This window comes from Trichomycterus rosablanca, chromosome 1, assembly GCF_030014385.1.
Source record: "Trichomycterus rosablanca isolate fTriRos1 chromosome 1, fTriRos1.hap1, whole genome shotgun sequence".
In the NCBI taxonomy this organism is placed as follows: Eukaryota; Metazoa; Chordata; class Actinopteri; order Siluriformes; family Trichomycteridae; genus Trichomycterus; species Trichomycterus rosablanca.
In genome coordinates, this window is record NC_085988.1 from 21,632,216 (window position 1) to 21,650,854 (window position 18,639).

Below are 18,639 nucleotides of genomic sequence, written 5' to 3' on the forward strand. Positions count from 1 at the left end.
AGACCCAGGCTGTGAGCTTCTTGAAAGGTTACAAGACATGTTCCAACCATCTCATAGTAGTCGTAGCGTAACGGATAAGGGTGAGAAACTAGGTAAAAAAACAATTGAAAAATAAACACAGTGTTTCTTTTATTAAATATGACTTTTATAACCCAATATGTTTTGTCTGGTTAGCAGCTTCATTTCATTTATTAATAAACATCCACTCCTGCATTTCAGATCTGCATTCCATTATTTGCATTTATCATACTGTCCCAACTTTTTCTTATTTGTGGTTTTAGGTCACATTTTGATTCATAAATATGTAGGTCTGTAACAGCTGTGACGACTTACTAAGCACAGGAGCCTGGGTATCCAGGAACTGCAGCAGAACGTCCTGAAAGACGGGTAGAGTGGCAGCTGAGAGAGATCCAGATGACACCGAGCCCTTCTCATCCACCACCTCTGATTCGCCACACCTCTGTGTAAATACACACACACACACAAGGACCGATTAATGTAATAATCTCAATCCATTCACATATACAATTGCATTTATTCAACCACTTACATTCCTACACAGAAATACTTTTACAAAGTTATCAGGCATCACGAAATACAATTTGTATTGTATTATGAAATGTAAGTGGAAGAAAGTGCTGGCAAAATAAAAGCTATAAGAGGGATCAAATGAAGCATTAACCTCTGCCTCAATCTCAGTCTGTCTCTTCTCTAGCAGCTTAGCAACCACCATGGCTCTGTGCCTGCCTGAACGCTTGCAGCACACAGCCCACTCACACAGCAGAGTGACCACCGCGTCATCATCTGGACTCATCTGCACAAAAACACAGCAATCATCGAAAAAAATAGATTTTTTAAAAAGTTCCTACATTGGATTTAATCCGTAAAAAACTAATAAGGTTATTTGCAGCAATTGGTAATTAATAATAAACCAATAACAAAGAATATTTTGATTAATAAATTATCCCTTTTGGCTGCTCCAGTTGGAGGTTGCCACAGCGGCTCACTCTGGTCTAAATATATACCTGACGCAACCCTCCGGGCTAAGGACGAGTACTAAGGGTCCACCCTTAGTGGTTAGGCTCACAATGCCATGCACCTTCTGTATTTGTAAGCCCAGCCCATAAATAAAACCCCCGAAAATCAGGCACTGTTGTTACCAGCAGCGTGGCTCTTAACCATTATGCCACATTAGCTCAAAACAAACAATATTTTAATCAATGCTATTAAAAAGTGCATTTCATTAAGGGCTGAAATACGAATGTTTTCTGTTTAGTCAGATTACAGAAGACACATTACGATACTCAAGAGAAAATGCCTTGAATATTAAACATGTCCTTTTAGCACAGTGTTACAAATATGACTACTCACAAAAACAAATGAGTAAAAATAAACAACAAAAGTCAAAGTAAATCAAAAAGAAAATTTGTACCTCATGTCCATCTTTACTCTGGCCTGAGCCAAAGATCCGGTTGTATAGGGAGTCCAGTGAATTACTAAAGTCAGACTTCTCAAAGCTGTGGTTGTCAAGAACCTCCAGTGTGTGCAGGACCCGACCGATTGTGAAGCCTGTTGTTACAATGCAAATAGAAGAGACATTGATCTCTAAACCAAAAACATTACTTAGATAGCCAAGCTTTTGGATATGACATTAAACATGAATTAGGTGTCACTCGCTTTGATTTAACAGTAGGGTCAATGGAACAATGCAAAATTTTCAATGTTCAAAAACCTGACAGTGAACTTACCGGCTGTTGTTTCCTGACATTTGTCAAATGACCAGCGAAACTCCACTGCCTGCCCTCTCTCTTTAATCTGCTCCTCAATTTCCCTGACTTTAGCACGGACCTTTGGAGAGAGATCACAGCATGACCAACTGAACACTGCGGCTTTCTGCAAAGTACACTCAAAAATGGTCTAGCAATTCTACAAATTACAAATTGATGACCACGCCTGTGTTGCAGGCAAAATCTAAAGTTGTCTAAATTTACAAAATACAAAAGACTTTTTCCTTTGTATTTTACCAGTTAATTAAAGATCACAAGATCCTTCTTTTTACTGAATTTCACACAATCTCTTAACTTTTTCAAAAAATTAAGGTTGTACTGTGAACATTAGGTGGTTTTATTTGGCAAAACAGTAGTTTCCAGATATTAGGCATCAGTTTTTCCAACTGAGCAGGCAAACTACTGAAAAAGTGTTGGCCAAATCCAGTCGGCCCAGACTTGCCAAAATGCCAAATTTTAAACCAGAAATAAATCAGAAATATCCTGTATAAATATCCTGTATAAGCCACTATAGAGGAGGCCGTACCTGCTGGTTGAAGGTGGTATTGCCCCCTGGCATGGGCAGGTTAGAAGGGGCTATGGGCAGAAGGTCTAGTGGAGATCCGGTTTTAATCCGACTGTCGGTTAGTGAATAGTGCCACACCAATGCACTAGGACAGCACAGTACAATACTCTGGAATGAACAAAAACAGAAACAGAGATAAGACTTTTAACCAGTAAGGTTCAAGTTTAGAGACTGACAGTTGAAGATCTTAAGATTTGCTTAAGAAAAGTGTGTTGTGGTAACCAACTCCCATTTATTTCACTGTTATTACTTAAACTGGCATCCATACAGGGGTAAAGTCAAATGCTACCACTGCATATCCACCCACATCACATCCATAAACCTCCTTTTCTCACGCTGCTTGTTGTCTCCATCCTTAGCACCCTTCTCCTGATATAACCCTCCTCCTTCCTCTGCACATGCCCAAACCATCTCAATCCCTCCCTCACTAACATCGTCTCTAAAAAAATTCTACCTGAGCTGTTCCCTTAATAATCTAGTTCATCCTCACCACTCCCAATGAGAATCTCAGCATCTTCACCTCTGCCACCGCAGCTCCCTCACCTGTCTCTTTTGTCGATGCCATTGCCCCCAAGCCATACAACATAGCAGGTCTCACTACTGTCTTGTAAACTTTACCTTTTACAAGACAGTAGTGAGACCTCCACAGACTAAAATAAGAGTTCTGGAATCTGACATTTTTAGTGCACAGAGGCTTCATGTCTTGCACTTTGGACAAATAACCAGGTCTAAAAATGCATGAGCCTTACCACTTCTTTGGCTGATGTCCCTGTAAGACTGAGGCAAAAAGAAATGGCTCTTTAATGCCTCCACAGAACAAAACGAATTATCATAAACACTGAAATGCCTCCTGGGAAAATGTAATCAAGGAAACATGTTATTCGGCACTAGAATAAAAAGTTGTGTGACCAATGCGGCATCTTAAATATGCAGTTTGTTTCCTGCGGTTTATAAAAGTAGTAGGTTCTGTTTGTTTCTACTGTGGGGTGGATCTCGTGGAGTGTGTTGGTTGTGCATGTCTCCCATTCCTTCTACCATATTCCAGTGGTATAGGTTCTAATAGCTGGTTTGAAGTGAGATGGAGGATAAAGGCACTGCTGGACTGTGGCTTGTTTTGCTGCCCAGTCAGGTCATTTGTTGCCTCTAAGGCAAGCAGAACTGTAGATTGTGTCCATGTTTCCTTAGTTGCTTTAATGTTTTAGTGATTTTTGCTGTTATTGAGTGGATACAGTTGTGTGATGCTAGGTCCTGGAGGCAGGCTTTTGAGTCTGTACAGATAAGGATTTGAGATGTTTTGTGTGTGTTCCTGACCTAGCTGTATGGCTCGAGTTGATTGGTTTGGTATTCTGAGACTGTACTGACCCACTGCTATAGCAACAGTGACACCTTTACTTGTTTTGTAGCTGTCTGTATAGATGGGATTTCTGATTTCTATGAGATGTTGTTGGTATAGTAGTGGATTTGTTATTCTCTTGTTTTTCATAAGGTCATAGACAATATCCATGTCTTGGAGATCCAAAGAGGGTAGTTTTTGGATAGTTGGTTGAGGCTGCAGTTAATTTTCCTGTTTGTTTATTTGGATTTTAACATCATGCTTTACACTCTTTGGTTACATTCATGAGAATATATCCATGGGCCTGGGAGCGGATTCTAATAGGGTTTCATGCTTAGAGTTGGCTGTATTTTGAGCAGAATACTGGTGGGTAAACTGGGTAGTGTTTGTCCGATAAGAGGTTGACCACGTATTTAATAGCCAGCTCCAGGTGATGTTTTTTGGAGATGGCTTGTTGGCTTTCGCAAAGAGCCTGTGCATCAGGGAGGTTCTAGAGGCTCACAGGGCTAGAAGGAGGCCGAGGTATTGAAAAGGATCCAATGTTTGGATGTGGGATTTTCAGGCATCTCTGTAGATTACTGGTGTAGTCAAGGTGAGATCTTATCAGGAACCTGTATAGTTTTTAGAGGAGATCTTCCAAGGCCGTAAGGAGGAACGTTGTGTTTTGGAGTTAAATATTAAAAAGTACAAATACATCTTTATTTAGCACAATAGGTGAAGCTTTGAGCTATCAACTGGAAGGTTGTGAGTTCAAATCCCGGCGGAAGGTACTGTAAGTATTAAAGCATATGTAGTATGAAAATCAGAGCTTCTTTGATTTACATTTTCAGCATTTAGCAGACGCTTTTATCCAAAGCCACTTACAGTACAGTGACAGTATATTGTCCAAGCAATTGAGGTTTAAGGGCCTTGCTCAAGGGCCCAATAGTGGCAACCTGGTAGTGGTGGGGCTTGAACCAGCAAGCTTTCGATTACTAGTCCAGTACCTTAACCATTAGGTTACAACTGCCCTCATAATTTATTTTGTGTCTTTGAAACACTCAAGGTTGTGTGTTATAGTGCAAAGCATCACAGATGATCTACAGACCAAAGCCATGATACTATTCCCGATAACACACTTCCTCTCATGTTCCATTGCTTAACTCTAGGCTTTGTTGAGTTTCAATGCTTGGAAGGTCATGAAGTGGTCTGCTGTACCTGGAGCATGCAGCTGAGGCCGAACACGACAGGCCGGTGCAGGGGGCAGATGTAGAAGTCGGTGAATGGCGTTTGGGGCTGGTTACCCCCAGCTGGCTGGGAGGTCGGGGTTGGGGGAAGAGCATTGCCAGGCTGGCCTGAGATGCCGTGGGGTGCATGTCCTCCCGTGCTGGGCCCCAGACTTCCATCGCTAAGCAGCAAGTTAAGCCGGCGTGTACAAAAGTATGCCAGCCTCCTTGACAGATAGGCTGACTGCACAAACTCTCCAGAGTACTGACAAAGAAAGAATGAGGCATTAATACTGGTTGGATTTACTACAGTAAATGACAGTCTATTTACAATGAGGTCCCATGTGGTAGGTGTCACTGCTTTGTTACCACATTTACCAACCTGTAGAAGGAGAGGCAGTAGCAACTTCAAAAGCTCATCCTCCCCAGGACGAATCTTCTCAAAGCATTCTAGAACCCAGGTCAAAAACTCATGTCTGTCCAGCATGCCATCCTGTTAAAGACAAACACATTTTATTCCCAGTTCAAAACCTAACCCCTTTTTGATGTCCCTCTTCAATAAGCATTTACCACAAAGGTTCATGTTTTTTAATTTTTTATGTAATAAAAGATTGTAAGTACAACAATCTTGGTTATGTCTCATTCAAATTCCTTTAAAGTTAAACTGATAAACAGCCAATTATATTATTTTATTATTAATAATGGCCCTAATAAACAATTGTACTTATTAGTTGCAACAAACTGCTGTTCCTGTTAGGGGTCGCCACAGCAGATCATTCTTCTTTACCTTGCCCTGTCCTGATTATCCTTTTCTGTCACACTAACAACATGCATCTTCTGCTCCCACATCCACAAACCTCCTATTTGGCCTTCCTCTCCTCCACTGCCCCAGCTCCATCAACAGCAGCCTTCTCCCTATATCACATCCCTCCTCTGCACACCCCCAAACCATCTTGCTGCCCTAATTTTGTCTCCAAAACATCCTCCCTGCACTGTCCCTCTAATAAACTGTCCCTCCTAATCTTGTCCATCTTCGTCACTCCCAGCCAGAATTGCAGCATCCTAATCTCTGTCACATCAGATCTCCCTCCTGTCTTTTAGTCAGTGTCACTGCATCCAAATCGTCCAGCATAGCAGGTCTTGTAAACTTTGCCTTTCACTCCAAATCACTCCTGCTACTCTATGCCACCTACACCACTTGTCACTGCTGTCATAATGTCCAATTAAAAGTGTCAACTTGAAATTCACAAGTGCATATTTATCAAAATTAAGTCATAACGCATGATTAATGTACAGCAGTCTTTTTCTGAAAATGTATCTCTCTCTTTCTAAATGAGTAGATTACACAAAAGCACAAGAACATATTTGATTATTTAAATAATCCATTATTTATCCATTTAATCAGACTAACTTTCAATTTTACACTCAACTGTGGACAGAGCGCAGTGGCAGCCATTGTACGGTGCCCCTGGAGCCAAGAGAGTTAAGGGCCTTGCTCAAAGCCCCAAAAGTGGCTGCATAGCAGAGCCAAAATTCAAACCCACAAACATCTAGTTGAGAACCCATAGCTCTACCCACTATGCTACCACTGTCCTGGCATATATCCATCAACAGTCAGAATTCCAGCTCTGAGTTGTACATTTGGCTCATGTACTCATGTCTTATAAAGCCTCCACCTTTAGAAAAGCTAGACTCACCTGAAACATGAACATGGCCAGTTTCTCGTTGTACTCCCACTGTTTCATGGCAGTCTCCACCTCGGCTGGAGGAGCAGGCAGAGGAGAGCCGCAGCCCTGGCTGGGTGACTGCCGGTAAAACTCGGCCACCTTTTGCAGCTGCTCCCAGAGGTACTTTGTAATTATCTGAGTCCATTCTGCAGAAGCAGGATGAAACAACAACACAACCTTTAGGCTTCAACATGGGATTTGCAAAGAGCATGTAAATAGGGATGAATATTACAATAAAAATGTTAAGGCAATGTGGGCCACAAATCTAATTGACATACTATCTCCCAAAACCAGGCAAAGGTTATTAGCTTAGATGTGCTTGTAGAGTGAAATGAAAAATGCAATGAGAAGAATTGTGTAAATTAGATTTTAACTTAAATTTTAACCAAATTAGCAAAATTACAACCAAATTAGCAAAATTACAAACTAGGAAAATAACCTTGCATTCACACTAGTAACCTGAAATCATTCGTTTCCTATGTAGAGGGGCAAGCAATGCAAACAGTTCTGCACAATTTGGATTGGAGGTTTTTAATCAATATAATGCAAATAATGTATAACGAACAAAAAAGTGACAAAATCTATATTTATTTATTTGGGATTTTTACGCCATGTTAAACACATGCGTGTCAGTTAATGGCAGGAACTGGGTATTATATATCTGTCTTTATCATTTGGTCCATTTAATATTTTCATTTTTATGGTTGCGAGGTAGGTTAATACTGTTCTTGTGTTGTCTTGTGTAAGGATTTCTTTTATGGTTTCAGGCATGTGCACTTGTTGTCTTTCCTTTGTGTATTTAGGGCATTCTGTCAAAACGTGTTTTATAGTTGTAATTGTTTGGCAGGTTTCACATGTTGGTGGGTTTTCTCCTTTTACCAGGTATTGGTGGGTTACCCTGGTGTGGCCAATTCTGCATCTTGTAAATATAGTTTGGTCTATGCATCGTCCCTGGTGAGTTCTAGGTTTGGTATTGATGTTTGGATGTATTTCTTGGAGTTTGTTGGTGGTCTGAGCGTTCTATTCAACTTGCCATTTTTCCTTGATGTAAAAATTTATTAGTGGTTTTAAGTCTGTTGATGGGATTTTGATGTTTGCCGTATTTTGGTTTGTTTTTTCTCTAGCTAGCTGATCTGCTTTTTCGTTCCCTTCTATTCCACTGTGTCCTGGTATCCAGCATAGCTTTACGTCATATTCCAGTTCTGTTAGCTTGTTGATTGTTCTTTGTACATTGTTAATTATAGGGTGGTCTGATGTGCATGATTCCAGGGCTTTAAGGCATGATTGTGAGTCTGTGTATATTAAGATTCTGTGTTTTAGTTTTTCTTCCGCATATTTTAGTACAAAATCCATATAAACCTGACATTTTTTATCTTAAATCTTACATCATTATTAAGACAGAAGAAACAAAGAAATTGATTTGACCACCTAAGTACCAACAGCTATGGCTTTATGTATGGTCAAAATAACATAATACATAACAACATACAATGTCTAATAACTAGGGCTGTCACACGATCAAAAATTTTAATCGTGATTAATCATGATTAAAGAACCAAATTAATCACGATTAATCAACTGCAAAAATAACAACAAAATTTGAACAGTTATGCATATTTTTATTGCAAGAAAATGTTTACCAATAAAATTTTTTATAAAATTATGATAAAATTATTATTTAGAAAGAGTCTATATAGAGTTGTTAACAGTTACCCATCTTTAAGCCAATTGTTTAAAATGACAAGTCTGTTCACATTATCTGGCAAAAGGGAGGATCTTTTTCTGTCCATAACCCTGCCACTGAAAACAGGTGCTCACAGGGTACTACAACAAACCATTTCTAGATGCAACACATATAAGGTCATGTAAACCCACATTGTTATCTATGTTAAAGCGTCTACAGTCCATTGCGATATGTATAACAACAGTGTTTGTAATGTTCCCACGACGTGTACAGTCCATGGGCTTTCCATACAAACTCCTCTAAAATAAAGTTGCCAGAGTTCAATTTGCCTGTAACGCGTATCCGTGTGGGCAGATGCCTGACGAGACAAAAGCGTGCTTTGATCGAAGATCTTGAAGCGTCAAAAGACTTTGATCAAATAACTGTAATTTTGTCTAGTGAAGATTTTTCATGCTTTTTGAAACACATATTTAAAGAGACAGACATATTTAATTATAGACATTATTTATTTATTTTATGTCAGAGACACATATTTAAAGTGGCACAAACATAGCCCAATAACATTGTTTCATAAATTCAATTCAATTTTTTTAACCATGATTAAAATTTTAACATGTTAATCGTGTTAATTAATGACAGCCCTACTAATAACACCTTAAAGAGTTTTAATCCCTATTGCTACCCATGTCTGATGGTCTCAATGTAATACAAAGCCATGTGTAGAGAGAGGTTTGGTTAATTTTCATACCCATGTGCGTCAGTGTCACAAATAAAAAAAAAGTACTACAAACGTACCTATGCATGGGTCAATGACGTGTCTCTTCTTGACTTTAGTCTCAGTTATAGCAGCATGATATGCGCATGTCATTTTGATCATCCAGGCGGAGCGCATCACTGGAACCAAGTACTTGGCCAAGTAGCCGAAAACCTCCTCTTTCTTGCTGAAGATAGGAACCTAGTGTATTATAAAAATGGAAAGAGGGAGCTTTTAACATTAAATTTACATTGCAGGATGTTTTTATGTGCTCAATATCTTGAAACCAGTCTGACCAGAAAACACCTGAGCATTAAAAAAAAAAAACAGTGTGAAAACAAATGTCTCATAATTCAACTAATTATAGTACTGATTCCAATTATAAATACAAAACAAAAGGACATTGTTATCATTTAGTGTTTTGTGCAATAAACATCATCATCCCTCACATATTACTGGAAAAAAACACACACGGCTTACCATAATGCTAATACACAATGATACAAGAGTCACAAATAAAAGTCCTAATGCAAAATTGTCATTAACAAAAATTAAAATCATAAAAACGTGTTGTCACTAGAGATGCATGAGTACCGATACTAGTATCGGGTATTAGCCCGATACCGCGCTCATTAACTCGTACTCGTACTCGCAAACGAGGCTCCGATACTAAACATGGGGGGGGGGTTTGTGCCTGACCGGGGGGCGTGACATTGCGAGATTTTTTTACTTAAAAGATTTAAAACTAAAGCAATTCATTTTTCACCCACGGGAGACAGATTGAGTTATTCTCACTGACCACGCTCACACGCACGTTTAATGTTATTTAGTTCTGTTTGAAAAAAAACCCTTCAAAATAGAGCTAACAGTGAAGATAACCGGTTACAAAAGCAGCAACCGCTGTTATAGGACGTGTTTGTGTCTTTAATACTCTGTTCACAGTGTCGATACAAGTGATTCAGGAGTCGACTCATTTTAAGCGCAGCGTAAGCTTCTTTTCTCAGTCATCTCTCCGTGTTTACTGTTATAATGAATGATGCGGTTGTAAATAAACACCAACTACTACAGAACATTCTGTGTGACTCGCTTACATTATAAAGCTCAGGCTTAATTATACTGGTTATTACCACAGAGCGGGAGCCGACTGAGAGTCGTTTACGATTTACCGAGGTGAACCACGAATGTATGTGCTGATAGAATCGGCTCAGATGGGATCGGACTGTATTATCCTTTTAAAGTAAATATTTCAATCAGCAGATTCGCATCGCATGTATGATGTGCACAACGTTAATTACGTGCGTTTATTAATGAACGTTAACTTGTCAGAAGCTTTCTCAATGATGGCTGTGCGGTGTTTTTTTTTTTTTTACAATTAGTGATGGCAAGCAACTGTTCCACTGCACTATTTTACACTAAAAACTACACTATTCCATAATGCTCCAGATTGCATAATTCTAAATAGGTATCGGTATCGGCGAGTACATAAATACATGTACTTGTACTCGGTTGGGAAAAAATGGTATCGATGCATCCCTAGTTGTCACCACAGTGAGTTGCTTTATAGACAAAGCTCTATTGTTGAGCCTTTAACCATTACGCCTCCCACAGTAACTTTTTCCCTCTTTTTTGGCTGCTTCTGTATGTAGAGTTTGCCACAGCCGAATATTCCGGTCCACATTTTAGATTTGGCACAGTATTTATGCCGAATGCTCTCCCTGAAACAACACTCTTTATTTTCATCCAGGACAAGAAACAAGCAACCCAGTGTAAAGCAAAATGTTTAACTATTAAACAGGAAAGCCAACTATTAAAAAGACAATTTCAATAGTTTCACAATGTAATTATAGTGAATGTCACATGACACTTTGGCACTGTGTGATCAGACAGAAATCACACAAGGCCTAGGTAATTAGCAGTGTGAAACTGACACTGCTGTGTTCACTAGCTGTTTTGTTTGTTTTTTATCATGAAAGTAAGGCTGCAGGGTAAACTGTAAAGCTAATCATTCAGTGTTTGTTCAACTGCACAGCAGATGAAATCCAACCTTCTTGGCAAGCTGAGTAAGAGGTTTGGTCCCGGCCAAGTCTGTGAACCAGTTGTTGATGGAGCTCTGTGATCTTGCCGTGACCAGCCAGAAGTTGTCCTTCTGGTTGACCTGTGGCTTCCTTTTTCCTGTGTCTGGAAATGTGTTGCATCGCAGCTTCTCTGCAATGATGCTGCTGAAGTTTGAACTGATCTAAAAACAGAACACAGAGAAACGCATTTAAAACCGGTCTGTGAATAAGAAACGTTGTGCATGGTTACGGGTTAAGCTTTTGAGCCACCTACCTTAGAGGGGTTAAAATTGACATTTTTAGCGCTGCCGTGTTCATCCCCTGATACAGCTGGCTGGTTATTAAATCCCTGCTTGACATTCAATGCAGTGAGTTCATCCTAAACAACAAGAAAGACAGAGTTTAGAAGGTTGTGTTATTATTGGCAGCGTCGTTATGTTTTTTTTTCATTAATCCACCTAAATACAAGTTGTTTCAATCTTCCTGAAGACTGACGAAGTAAAGACTTTGTGTGAATTTGCACTGTATTTTTGAGAGCATGTGTGCAGTGTCTGTGTGTGTCTGGCATCTCTCACACTTACACTTCCAAAAGATAAAAGACATGCTTATGAATCAATTAAGATTTAATCCAATTGATCCAAAGAGCAGCTGTGTAAGATACAGAAACCTTGTGCACTGGTCTGTCACACACACACGAAACCAGCATAAAAATAAGTTACCATAAGCAGAAATGTTTGCCATCGATACTAATATTTATCACACTTTAAAAACTCAGACATAAAAAGGTATTTGTTTTTTAAATGAACAATAAAATACATCAATGTATGTTTTCAGGCCATGAGAATATCAATCATATTCATATGGCGCCTCTCCCATGCTCAAGGAAACTTTACAATCAATGCATAAACACATTGAACAGACGTACACAACATAAGGACATAAAAGGTATTACATTAAACACAGACCAAGCAAGTCTTTAGCCAAGATTGCAATAAGTAAAGATAGGAGACATCACAAATTGAGAAGAGTAGCCCATAATTTGAGAGGTACCACACAAAACAATCAACCACCCAGTCAATTTAAATACAGGAGAACCTCAATTTAACGGACCTCCATTTAACAGATTTTGGATTTAAAGGACAATATCTGGAAAACTAAATGTTTAAAATTCCCCTGAGATGCATACCAAGTCCAGTTTGTTTGTTTGTTAGGATTTTAACGTCATGTTTTACACACTGGTTACATTCATGACAGAAACGGTAGTTACTGGTTACACAAGATTAATCAGCTCACAAGTTTAATGTCAAACACAGTCATGGACCATTTTGTATCTCTGATTCACCTCACTTGCATATCTCGTGAGTTGTGCTGTGTTTTGGTATATTTTCACACCTCCTGGAAAAAAAACCTCGCTGTTTTGGACAATCGCATTTTACAGACCAGTGCTCCTCACTTTTAGCTCGTTAAATCAAGATTCCACCGAACTGAAACAACTAGAAGGTCTCAAGTCTGTGATCGTAAGGTACGAGATGGGAAATACTGATGGGAGCAGCTCAACCAGGTAGTGTGGAGTCAGACCTTTTTATGTAATATTTTATTTATTTATTAGTAGGATTTTAACGTCAATGCTTTACACACTTTGGTTACATTCATGACAGAAACGGTAGTTACTGGTTACACAAGGTTCATCAGTGCACAAGTTTAATGTCAAACACAGTCATTGACAATTTTTGTATCTCCGATTCACCTCACTTGCATGTATTTGGACTGTGGGAGAAAACCGGAGCTCCTGGAGGAAACCCACGCAGACACGAGGAGAACATGCAAACTCCACACAGAAAGGACCCGGACTGCCCCACCTGGGGATCAAACCCAGGACCTTCTTGCTGTGAGGTGACAGTGCTACCCACTTAGCCACTGTGCCACCCACCAAGTCCAGTAGTTCAGTAATTGTCTGCTAGCTGGCGAACGTCTCTCTGTTTACATGAGTGATGGCCTTTATTTTGTCGGGAGGCTCACTTTGTTCTCGCCTTTTTCCTCTGTGTTTTATGCTTAATTTCTGCAAGTTCTAGTGCTTAGTTATGCACCAGCATTGCTCCAGTAGCCACCAGCAGTGCTTCAGACTTCAGGGCAAAAAAAACACATCCTCCACCACACAAGATAAATAAAATTTCTCCCCAGTACATATTTACGTATCTATTTACGTTGTTCCTTTTACTGTTTATGTGCATGTAATATGTGCATATTTAGCACTTTTTGTGGACCTGCAGTGTTGTGCTGTGTTTTGGTATATTTTCACACCTCCAGGAAAAAAAACCTCGCTGTTTTGGACAATCGCATTTTACGGACCAGTGCTCCTCACTTTTAGCTCGGATGGGAAATACTGATGGGAGCAGCTCAACCAGGTAGTGAGGAGTAGGGTTGGGCGGTATGACGATATTACCGTATACCGCGGTATTCAAAAATGGTGACGGTATTCAAAAATGGTGACGGTATTTTTTAAATGTGAAGCGCCAAATTTCTGCTTCAGGTTTACCTTGAAAACTGAGACTTTAAGACATGCGCGCATCCACAGTAAGGGAGGGGTGGGAGGGGTAGGCGGTTGGAGCTCGCTGATTGGCAGTGGGGTGCTCACTGGTGATAACACAGAGTCGAGTGAAGAGCCACACTGGCTAGCGTTAGCTGTGAGCTAACAAGCAGAAACTGAAAAACGGCTCGTCTTTTAATTTTTCAAAATCAACATTTTTTATCAGTTCAACCGGAAATGAACACGAGCGCGTGCATGCGCGGACATGTACTTATTTACTAAATATATCTTCAGTGTAAATCGAGCACAAGTGTTGAGAAAAAGGAGCAAACAGTAATAATAACGTTACGCCCAATCCGCTGTTCTGACTCTTGTCTGCCATAGATTTTCCTGCCTATGTAAGAACTATTTTTTCCTAAATAAAAGCGCTATATTAAGAAAAAAGAACGTCTCACCTGTCGTGTAATGTGAATTATAAAATATTGTCTGGCCCTTTAAGAATATTATGTGCACTATAGGGCGTAGGGAGCGAGTGTGTAGGGAAGAGATTGGATTTGTACCGTTTCCGTGCTCGTGTTTTGCACTGAGCTTGTGTGACATGTAAAGTAGCGTTCTCGTTAACCACTCAAATGTTTGGAATTTGAATTATTTTAACATTATTTTACATCACCGTCATCGCAGCATGAACATTTACATTCATATTTTTTGTTACGGTATAGAACTTAATTCTGGATTACAGGCATAACTAATCGTACACATTCATACACTTTTAAGAAATATCTGTAACTCTAAACTAAGCAGTTAACTTTTGAAATATATTGAAGTGTGTAGCCTGCTGTTATTCTGTTTTGTGTGGGCAGAGAGAGATTACAATGCCAAAATGTTATGTGTTAATGTTTGTGGTAAAGTGTAATTGATACACATGCATTTATACTTATGTGTATTTATTATAGATCAGACAAGATAAGCAATGTTTGACGTTCAGATTGTTCATTCTTTTTATAAAAAAAATCATTGAAATATTGTAATTACACTCAAGTGTGTACACTGTAAAGTTTGTCCGCGAAACCCCCCCCCCCGTATACCGCGGTATTTCCTGAAGACGGTATGATGGTATGAAAATCGGCAATATCGCCCAACCCTAGTGAGGAGTCAGACCGTATAGAGCTTTATCTGCAATATTGTATTTATTTATTATTAGGATTATAACGTCATGCTTTACACACTTTGGTTACATTCATGTCAGACACATGGTAGTTACTCATTACACAAGATTCATCAGTTCACAAGTTTAATGTCAAACACAGTCATGGACAATTCTGCATCTTCCAATTCTCCTCACTTGCACGTCTTTGGACTGTAGAAGGAAACCAAAGCTCTTGGAGGAAACCCACACAGACACAGGGAGAACATACAAACCACACAGAAAGGACCCACACCACCCCTCCTGGGGATTGAACTCAGGACCTTCTTGCTGTGAGGCGACAGTGCCACCCACTAAGCCACCATGCCGCCATCTTTATATGTAATAAGATGAAGCTTGTACTTGATACGAAATGCATTAGGTAACCAGTGAAAACTCTGAAGGCTGAGAGTAAGGTGGTAAGTCTTCTTAAAGTAGGTGAGAATCCTAGCAGCAGTTTTTTGTTTATTAGGATTTTAACGTCATGTTTTACACTTTGGTTACATTCATGACAGGAACGGTAGTTACTCATTACACAAGATTCATCAGTTCACAAGGTTATATCGAACACCGTCATGGACAATTTAGTATCTCCAATTCACCTCACTTGCCTGTCTTTGGACTGTGGGAGGAAACCAGAGCTCCCGGAGAGAACATGCAAACTCCACACAGAAAGAACCCGGACCCGGTTTTTTGTACATACTGTAACTTACTGAGGGCTTTAACAGTGAGGCCAGATAGAAGGGCATTACAGAAGTCTAACCGTGCCATCATCAACACGTGCACAAGTGTTTTACTATTAGCTGGGCTGAGGGATGACCAGAGACAGGCAACCGCACAAAGGTAGAAAATTCTGTCTAATCTACAGGATTTATATGGATGTTCCTTCGCAGACATGGGCAGAAAGCAAGAACTGAAGGACTTGCTTGGCTCAGTCAAGGTCAATGTACACAATTCCGTGATAAGAAAGACACTGAGCAAAAATGGCATTGATGGGAGAGTTGTAAGGTGCATTTGAGAAGGGTTTAGTTTAGTTTAGTGTTTAGTTTTTAATGCCATGTCTGCCCTTTGGGCCATGTTCATGGCAGGAAAGGTTGTGATCTGTCTTTTATTTACTTATTTCATTTGACTTTGAGAAGTTATGTCTGTGGTCTATGTATGTTCATTTATATGTCATTTGAGAAGGGAGCAAATACTTGTTTCACAGCACTGTATACATGGTCAGCAACAGTGTACCCAGATAGACTGTGGTATTTAACCAATGCTTGATTATTACTGACTGGCCCAATCCTTGCGAAGAAAACATTCTAATATTACACAACCAGCATGAACTGTCAACACAGGACAAGTTGGGCACAATGACTTCTGCTGTTTAGACCCAATAGTGCATGAGCACGTTATGTTTTACTTCTCTCAGCTAAGAACGTGAATCTGGCCCTACAGTGGACACACACTCAATGAAACTAGACAGTTAAAGACTGAAGACACCTTGACTGGTTATGACCCTATAATTCGGAGATGTGTCAGACCGGGCAAGATGTCTTCAGTCTTAAACTGTCTAATTTTATTGAGTGTGTGCCCGCTATAGTCCCAGATTCACGTTCTTAGCTGAGAAAAGTAAAACATAACGTGATCATCAGCTCTAAGCCATCCAACCCAAAGTTTGATATGTGCCTTCACATCAGACCATCCTTATCTGACCTCTCTCATCAACAAGTTGTTTTCAATGCAGAACCGCCACTACATGCATGACTACATGCACCATTCGGTGTAAACTCTAGACCCTATTGTGCATGAACATCCCAGTCAACCAGCAATTTCTGACACACTTGGACCAGTCTGGTTGGCACAAATAACCATGCCACACTCAAATCTTATTTTATCATTCTGATATTTGATGTAAACATAACTATATGGATTGTAATGCTATAATATGACTGGTTGATTGGACTGTTATTACCTATTACATGAATATGAATGGGCACATGTGTACCTAATAAAGGTAATAAGGTGACACAGCTTTCAGTAATGGCTTAAAATGTAAAGATGCTGCCACCTTTACACTGGAAAGTTAAACAGTTTTACCACAAGTCGTGACAATGCCTGTTAATTAGTTAGTTAACAGGTACTTAGTATAAATAGTGTACTTACACCGATCAGCCATAACATTAAAACCACCTCCTTGTTTCTACACTCACTGTCCATTTTATCAGCTCCACTTACCATATAGAAGCACTTTGTAGTTCTACAATTACTGACTGTAGTCCATATATTTCTCTGCATACTTTTTTAGCCTGCTTTCACCCTGTTCTTCAATGGTCAGGACCCCCACAGGACCACCACAGAGGTATTATTTGGGTGGTGGATCATTCTCAGCACTGCAGTGACACTGACATGGTGGTGGTGTGTTAGTGTGTGTTGTGCTGGTATAAGTGAATAAGACACAGCAGCACTGATGGAGATTAAACACATCACTGTCACTGCTGGACTGAGAATAGTCCACCAACCAAAAATATCCAGCCAACAGCGCCCCATGGGCAGCGTCCTGTGACCCCTGATGAAGGTCTACAAGATGACCAACTCAAACAGCAGCAATAGATGAGCGATCGTCTCTGACTTTACATCTACAAAGTGGACCAACTAGGTAGGAGTGTCTAATAGAGTGGACAGTGAGTGAACACGGTATTAAAAAACTCCAGCAGCCACTCGTACCAGCACAACACACATCAACACACCACCACCATGTCAGTGTCACTGCAGTGCTGAGAATGATCCACCACCTAAATAATACCTGCTCTGTAGTGGTCCTGACCATTGTAGAACAGGTAAAAGCAGGTTAAAAATGTATGTAGAGAAACAGATGGACTACAGTCAGTAATTGTAGAACTACAAAGTGCTTCTATATGGTAAGTGGAGCTGATAAAATGGACAGTGAGTGTAGAAACAAGGAGGTGGTTTTAATATTATGGCTGATCAGTGTATCAATATGTGTTTAGTATGAACAGTACATAGTAAGTGCGTTAGATTAGTACACTAGCAACCATTATTTTACATACTATTCATTATTATTATCATTATGAAGTTTGGTACGTATTCAGTCTCTAAATTTCGAATAGGTTGGATTTTAATGCAGCTTTATAATACAACACATCTAAAGTCAACCAGCTCGTTTTTAAACAACTGAAAAACAAGCATATTTACATGATTATGGTACAGGTGCTATTCGGCTAACGTTAACTCAGCTTGCTAAACAGCAATAAATCTTTAACTCCCTAGTTTTTTCCTCATTTAAACAGAATGTATGTATTTAAGTCGTTTGTGTATTTAGGCTTAACAGAATATTTATGTTATTGACAGTGAACGGAAAGCGTTTGTGTTTTTCTTGCATTCATATGTACTGTTTTTGCTAGTTAGCAAATAGCTAGGCCCGGAACGTTTGCTTACAGGCTGCGTCTCAAACCCTACACTACGTACTAACTAGTACTAGTATGTAAGGTAAAAAACCGAAACCATACACTTGATGGTGTACTAATTTGAAATACTACTTAGTACGGTTGTGTGCGGTTTGAGACTGGACCCTAGTCCGTTGAAGCCTAACGTTTGTATTTCTTTGTGCACAGTGCAAGGATTCACGAAGCATAAAAATAATAACAACACATTAGCTCCTAACCTCTTTTTGCTTCGGGTCTTGAGGATAAACATCCGGAGGACCGAGTCTGGGCCGTTTGAGGGGACGGTGTTCATAACTCAACATCCCAAACGCAGCCATCGTCCCAGCGGCATAGCAGCTGCCCCGGCTGCCAGACTGTACCTCTATTCC

At 39.8% G+C, this 18,639-nt stretch overlaps 1 protein-coding gene across 5 annotated transcripts in view; it reads right to left on the reverse strand.

Moving 5' to 3' along the window:
- The window catches only part of med12 (mediator complex subunit 12), a 57,045-nt gene extending 38,406 nt beyond the window's left edge, over positions 1-18,639 (reverse strand). For all 5 annotated transcript variants that reach the window (XM_062990298.1, XM_062990253.1, XM_062990288.1 and 2 more), the window contains exons 1-12: positions 18,490-18,639; positions 11,384-11,488; positions 11,100-11,291; positions 9,097-9,256; positions 6,588-6,763; positions 5,273-5,383; positions 4,883-5,155; positions 2,314-2,460; positions 1,749-1,848; positions 1,433-1,569; positions 683-814; positions 334-460 (exon numbers count right to left, since the gene is read on the reverse strand). In XM_062990298.1, coding sequence (XP_062846368.1) covers positions 334-460; positions 683-814; positions 1,433-1,569; positions 1,749-1,848; positions 2,314-2,460; positions 4,883-5,155; positions 5,273-5,383; positions 6,588-6,763; positions 9,097-9,256; positions 11,100-11,291; positions 11,384-11,488; positions 18,490-18,588 — 1,759 coding nt within the window. In that variant the 5' untranslated portion in view covers positions 18,589-18,639. The remainder of the gene's footprint in view (positions 1-333; positions 461-682; positions 815-1,432; positions 1,570-1,748; positions 1,849-2,313; positions 2,461-4,882; positions 5,156-5,272; positions 5,384-6,587; positions 6,764-9,096; positions 9,257-11,099; positions 11,292-11,383; positions 11,489-18,489) is intronic.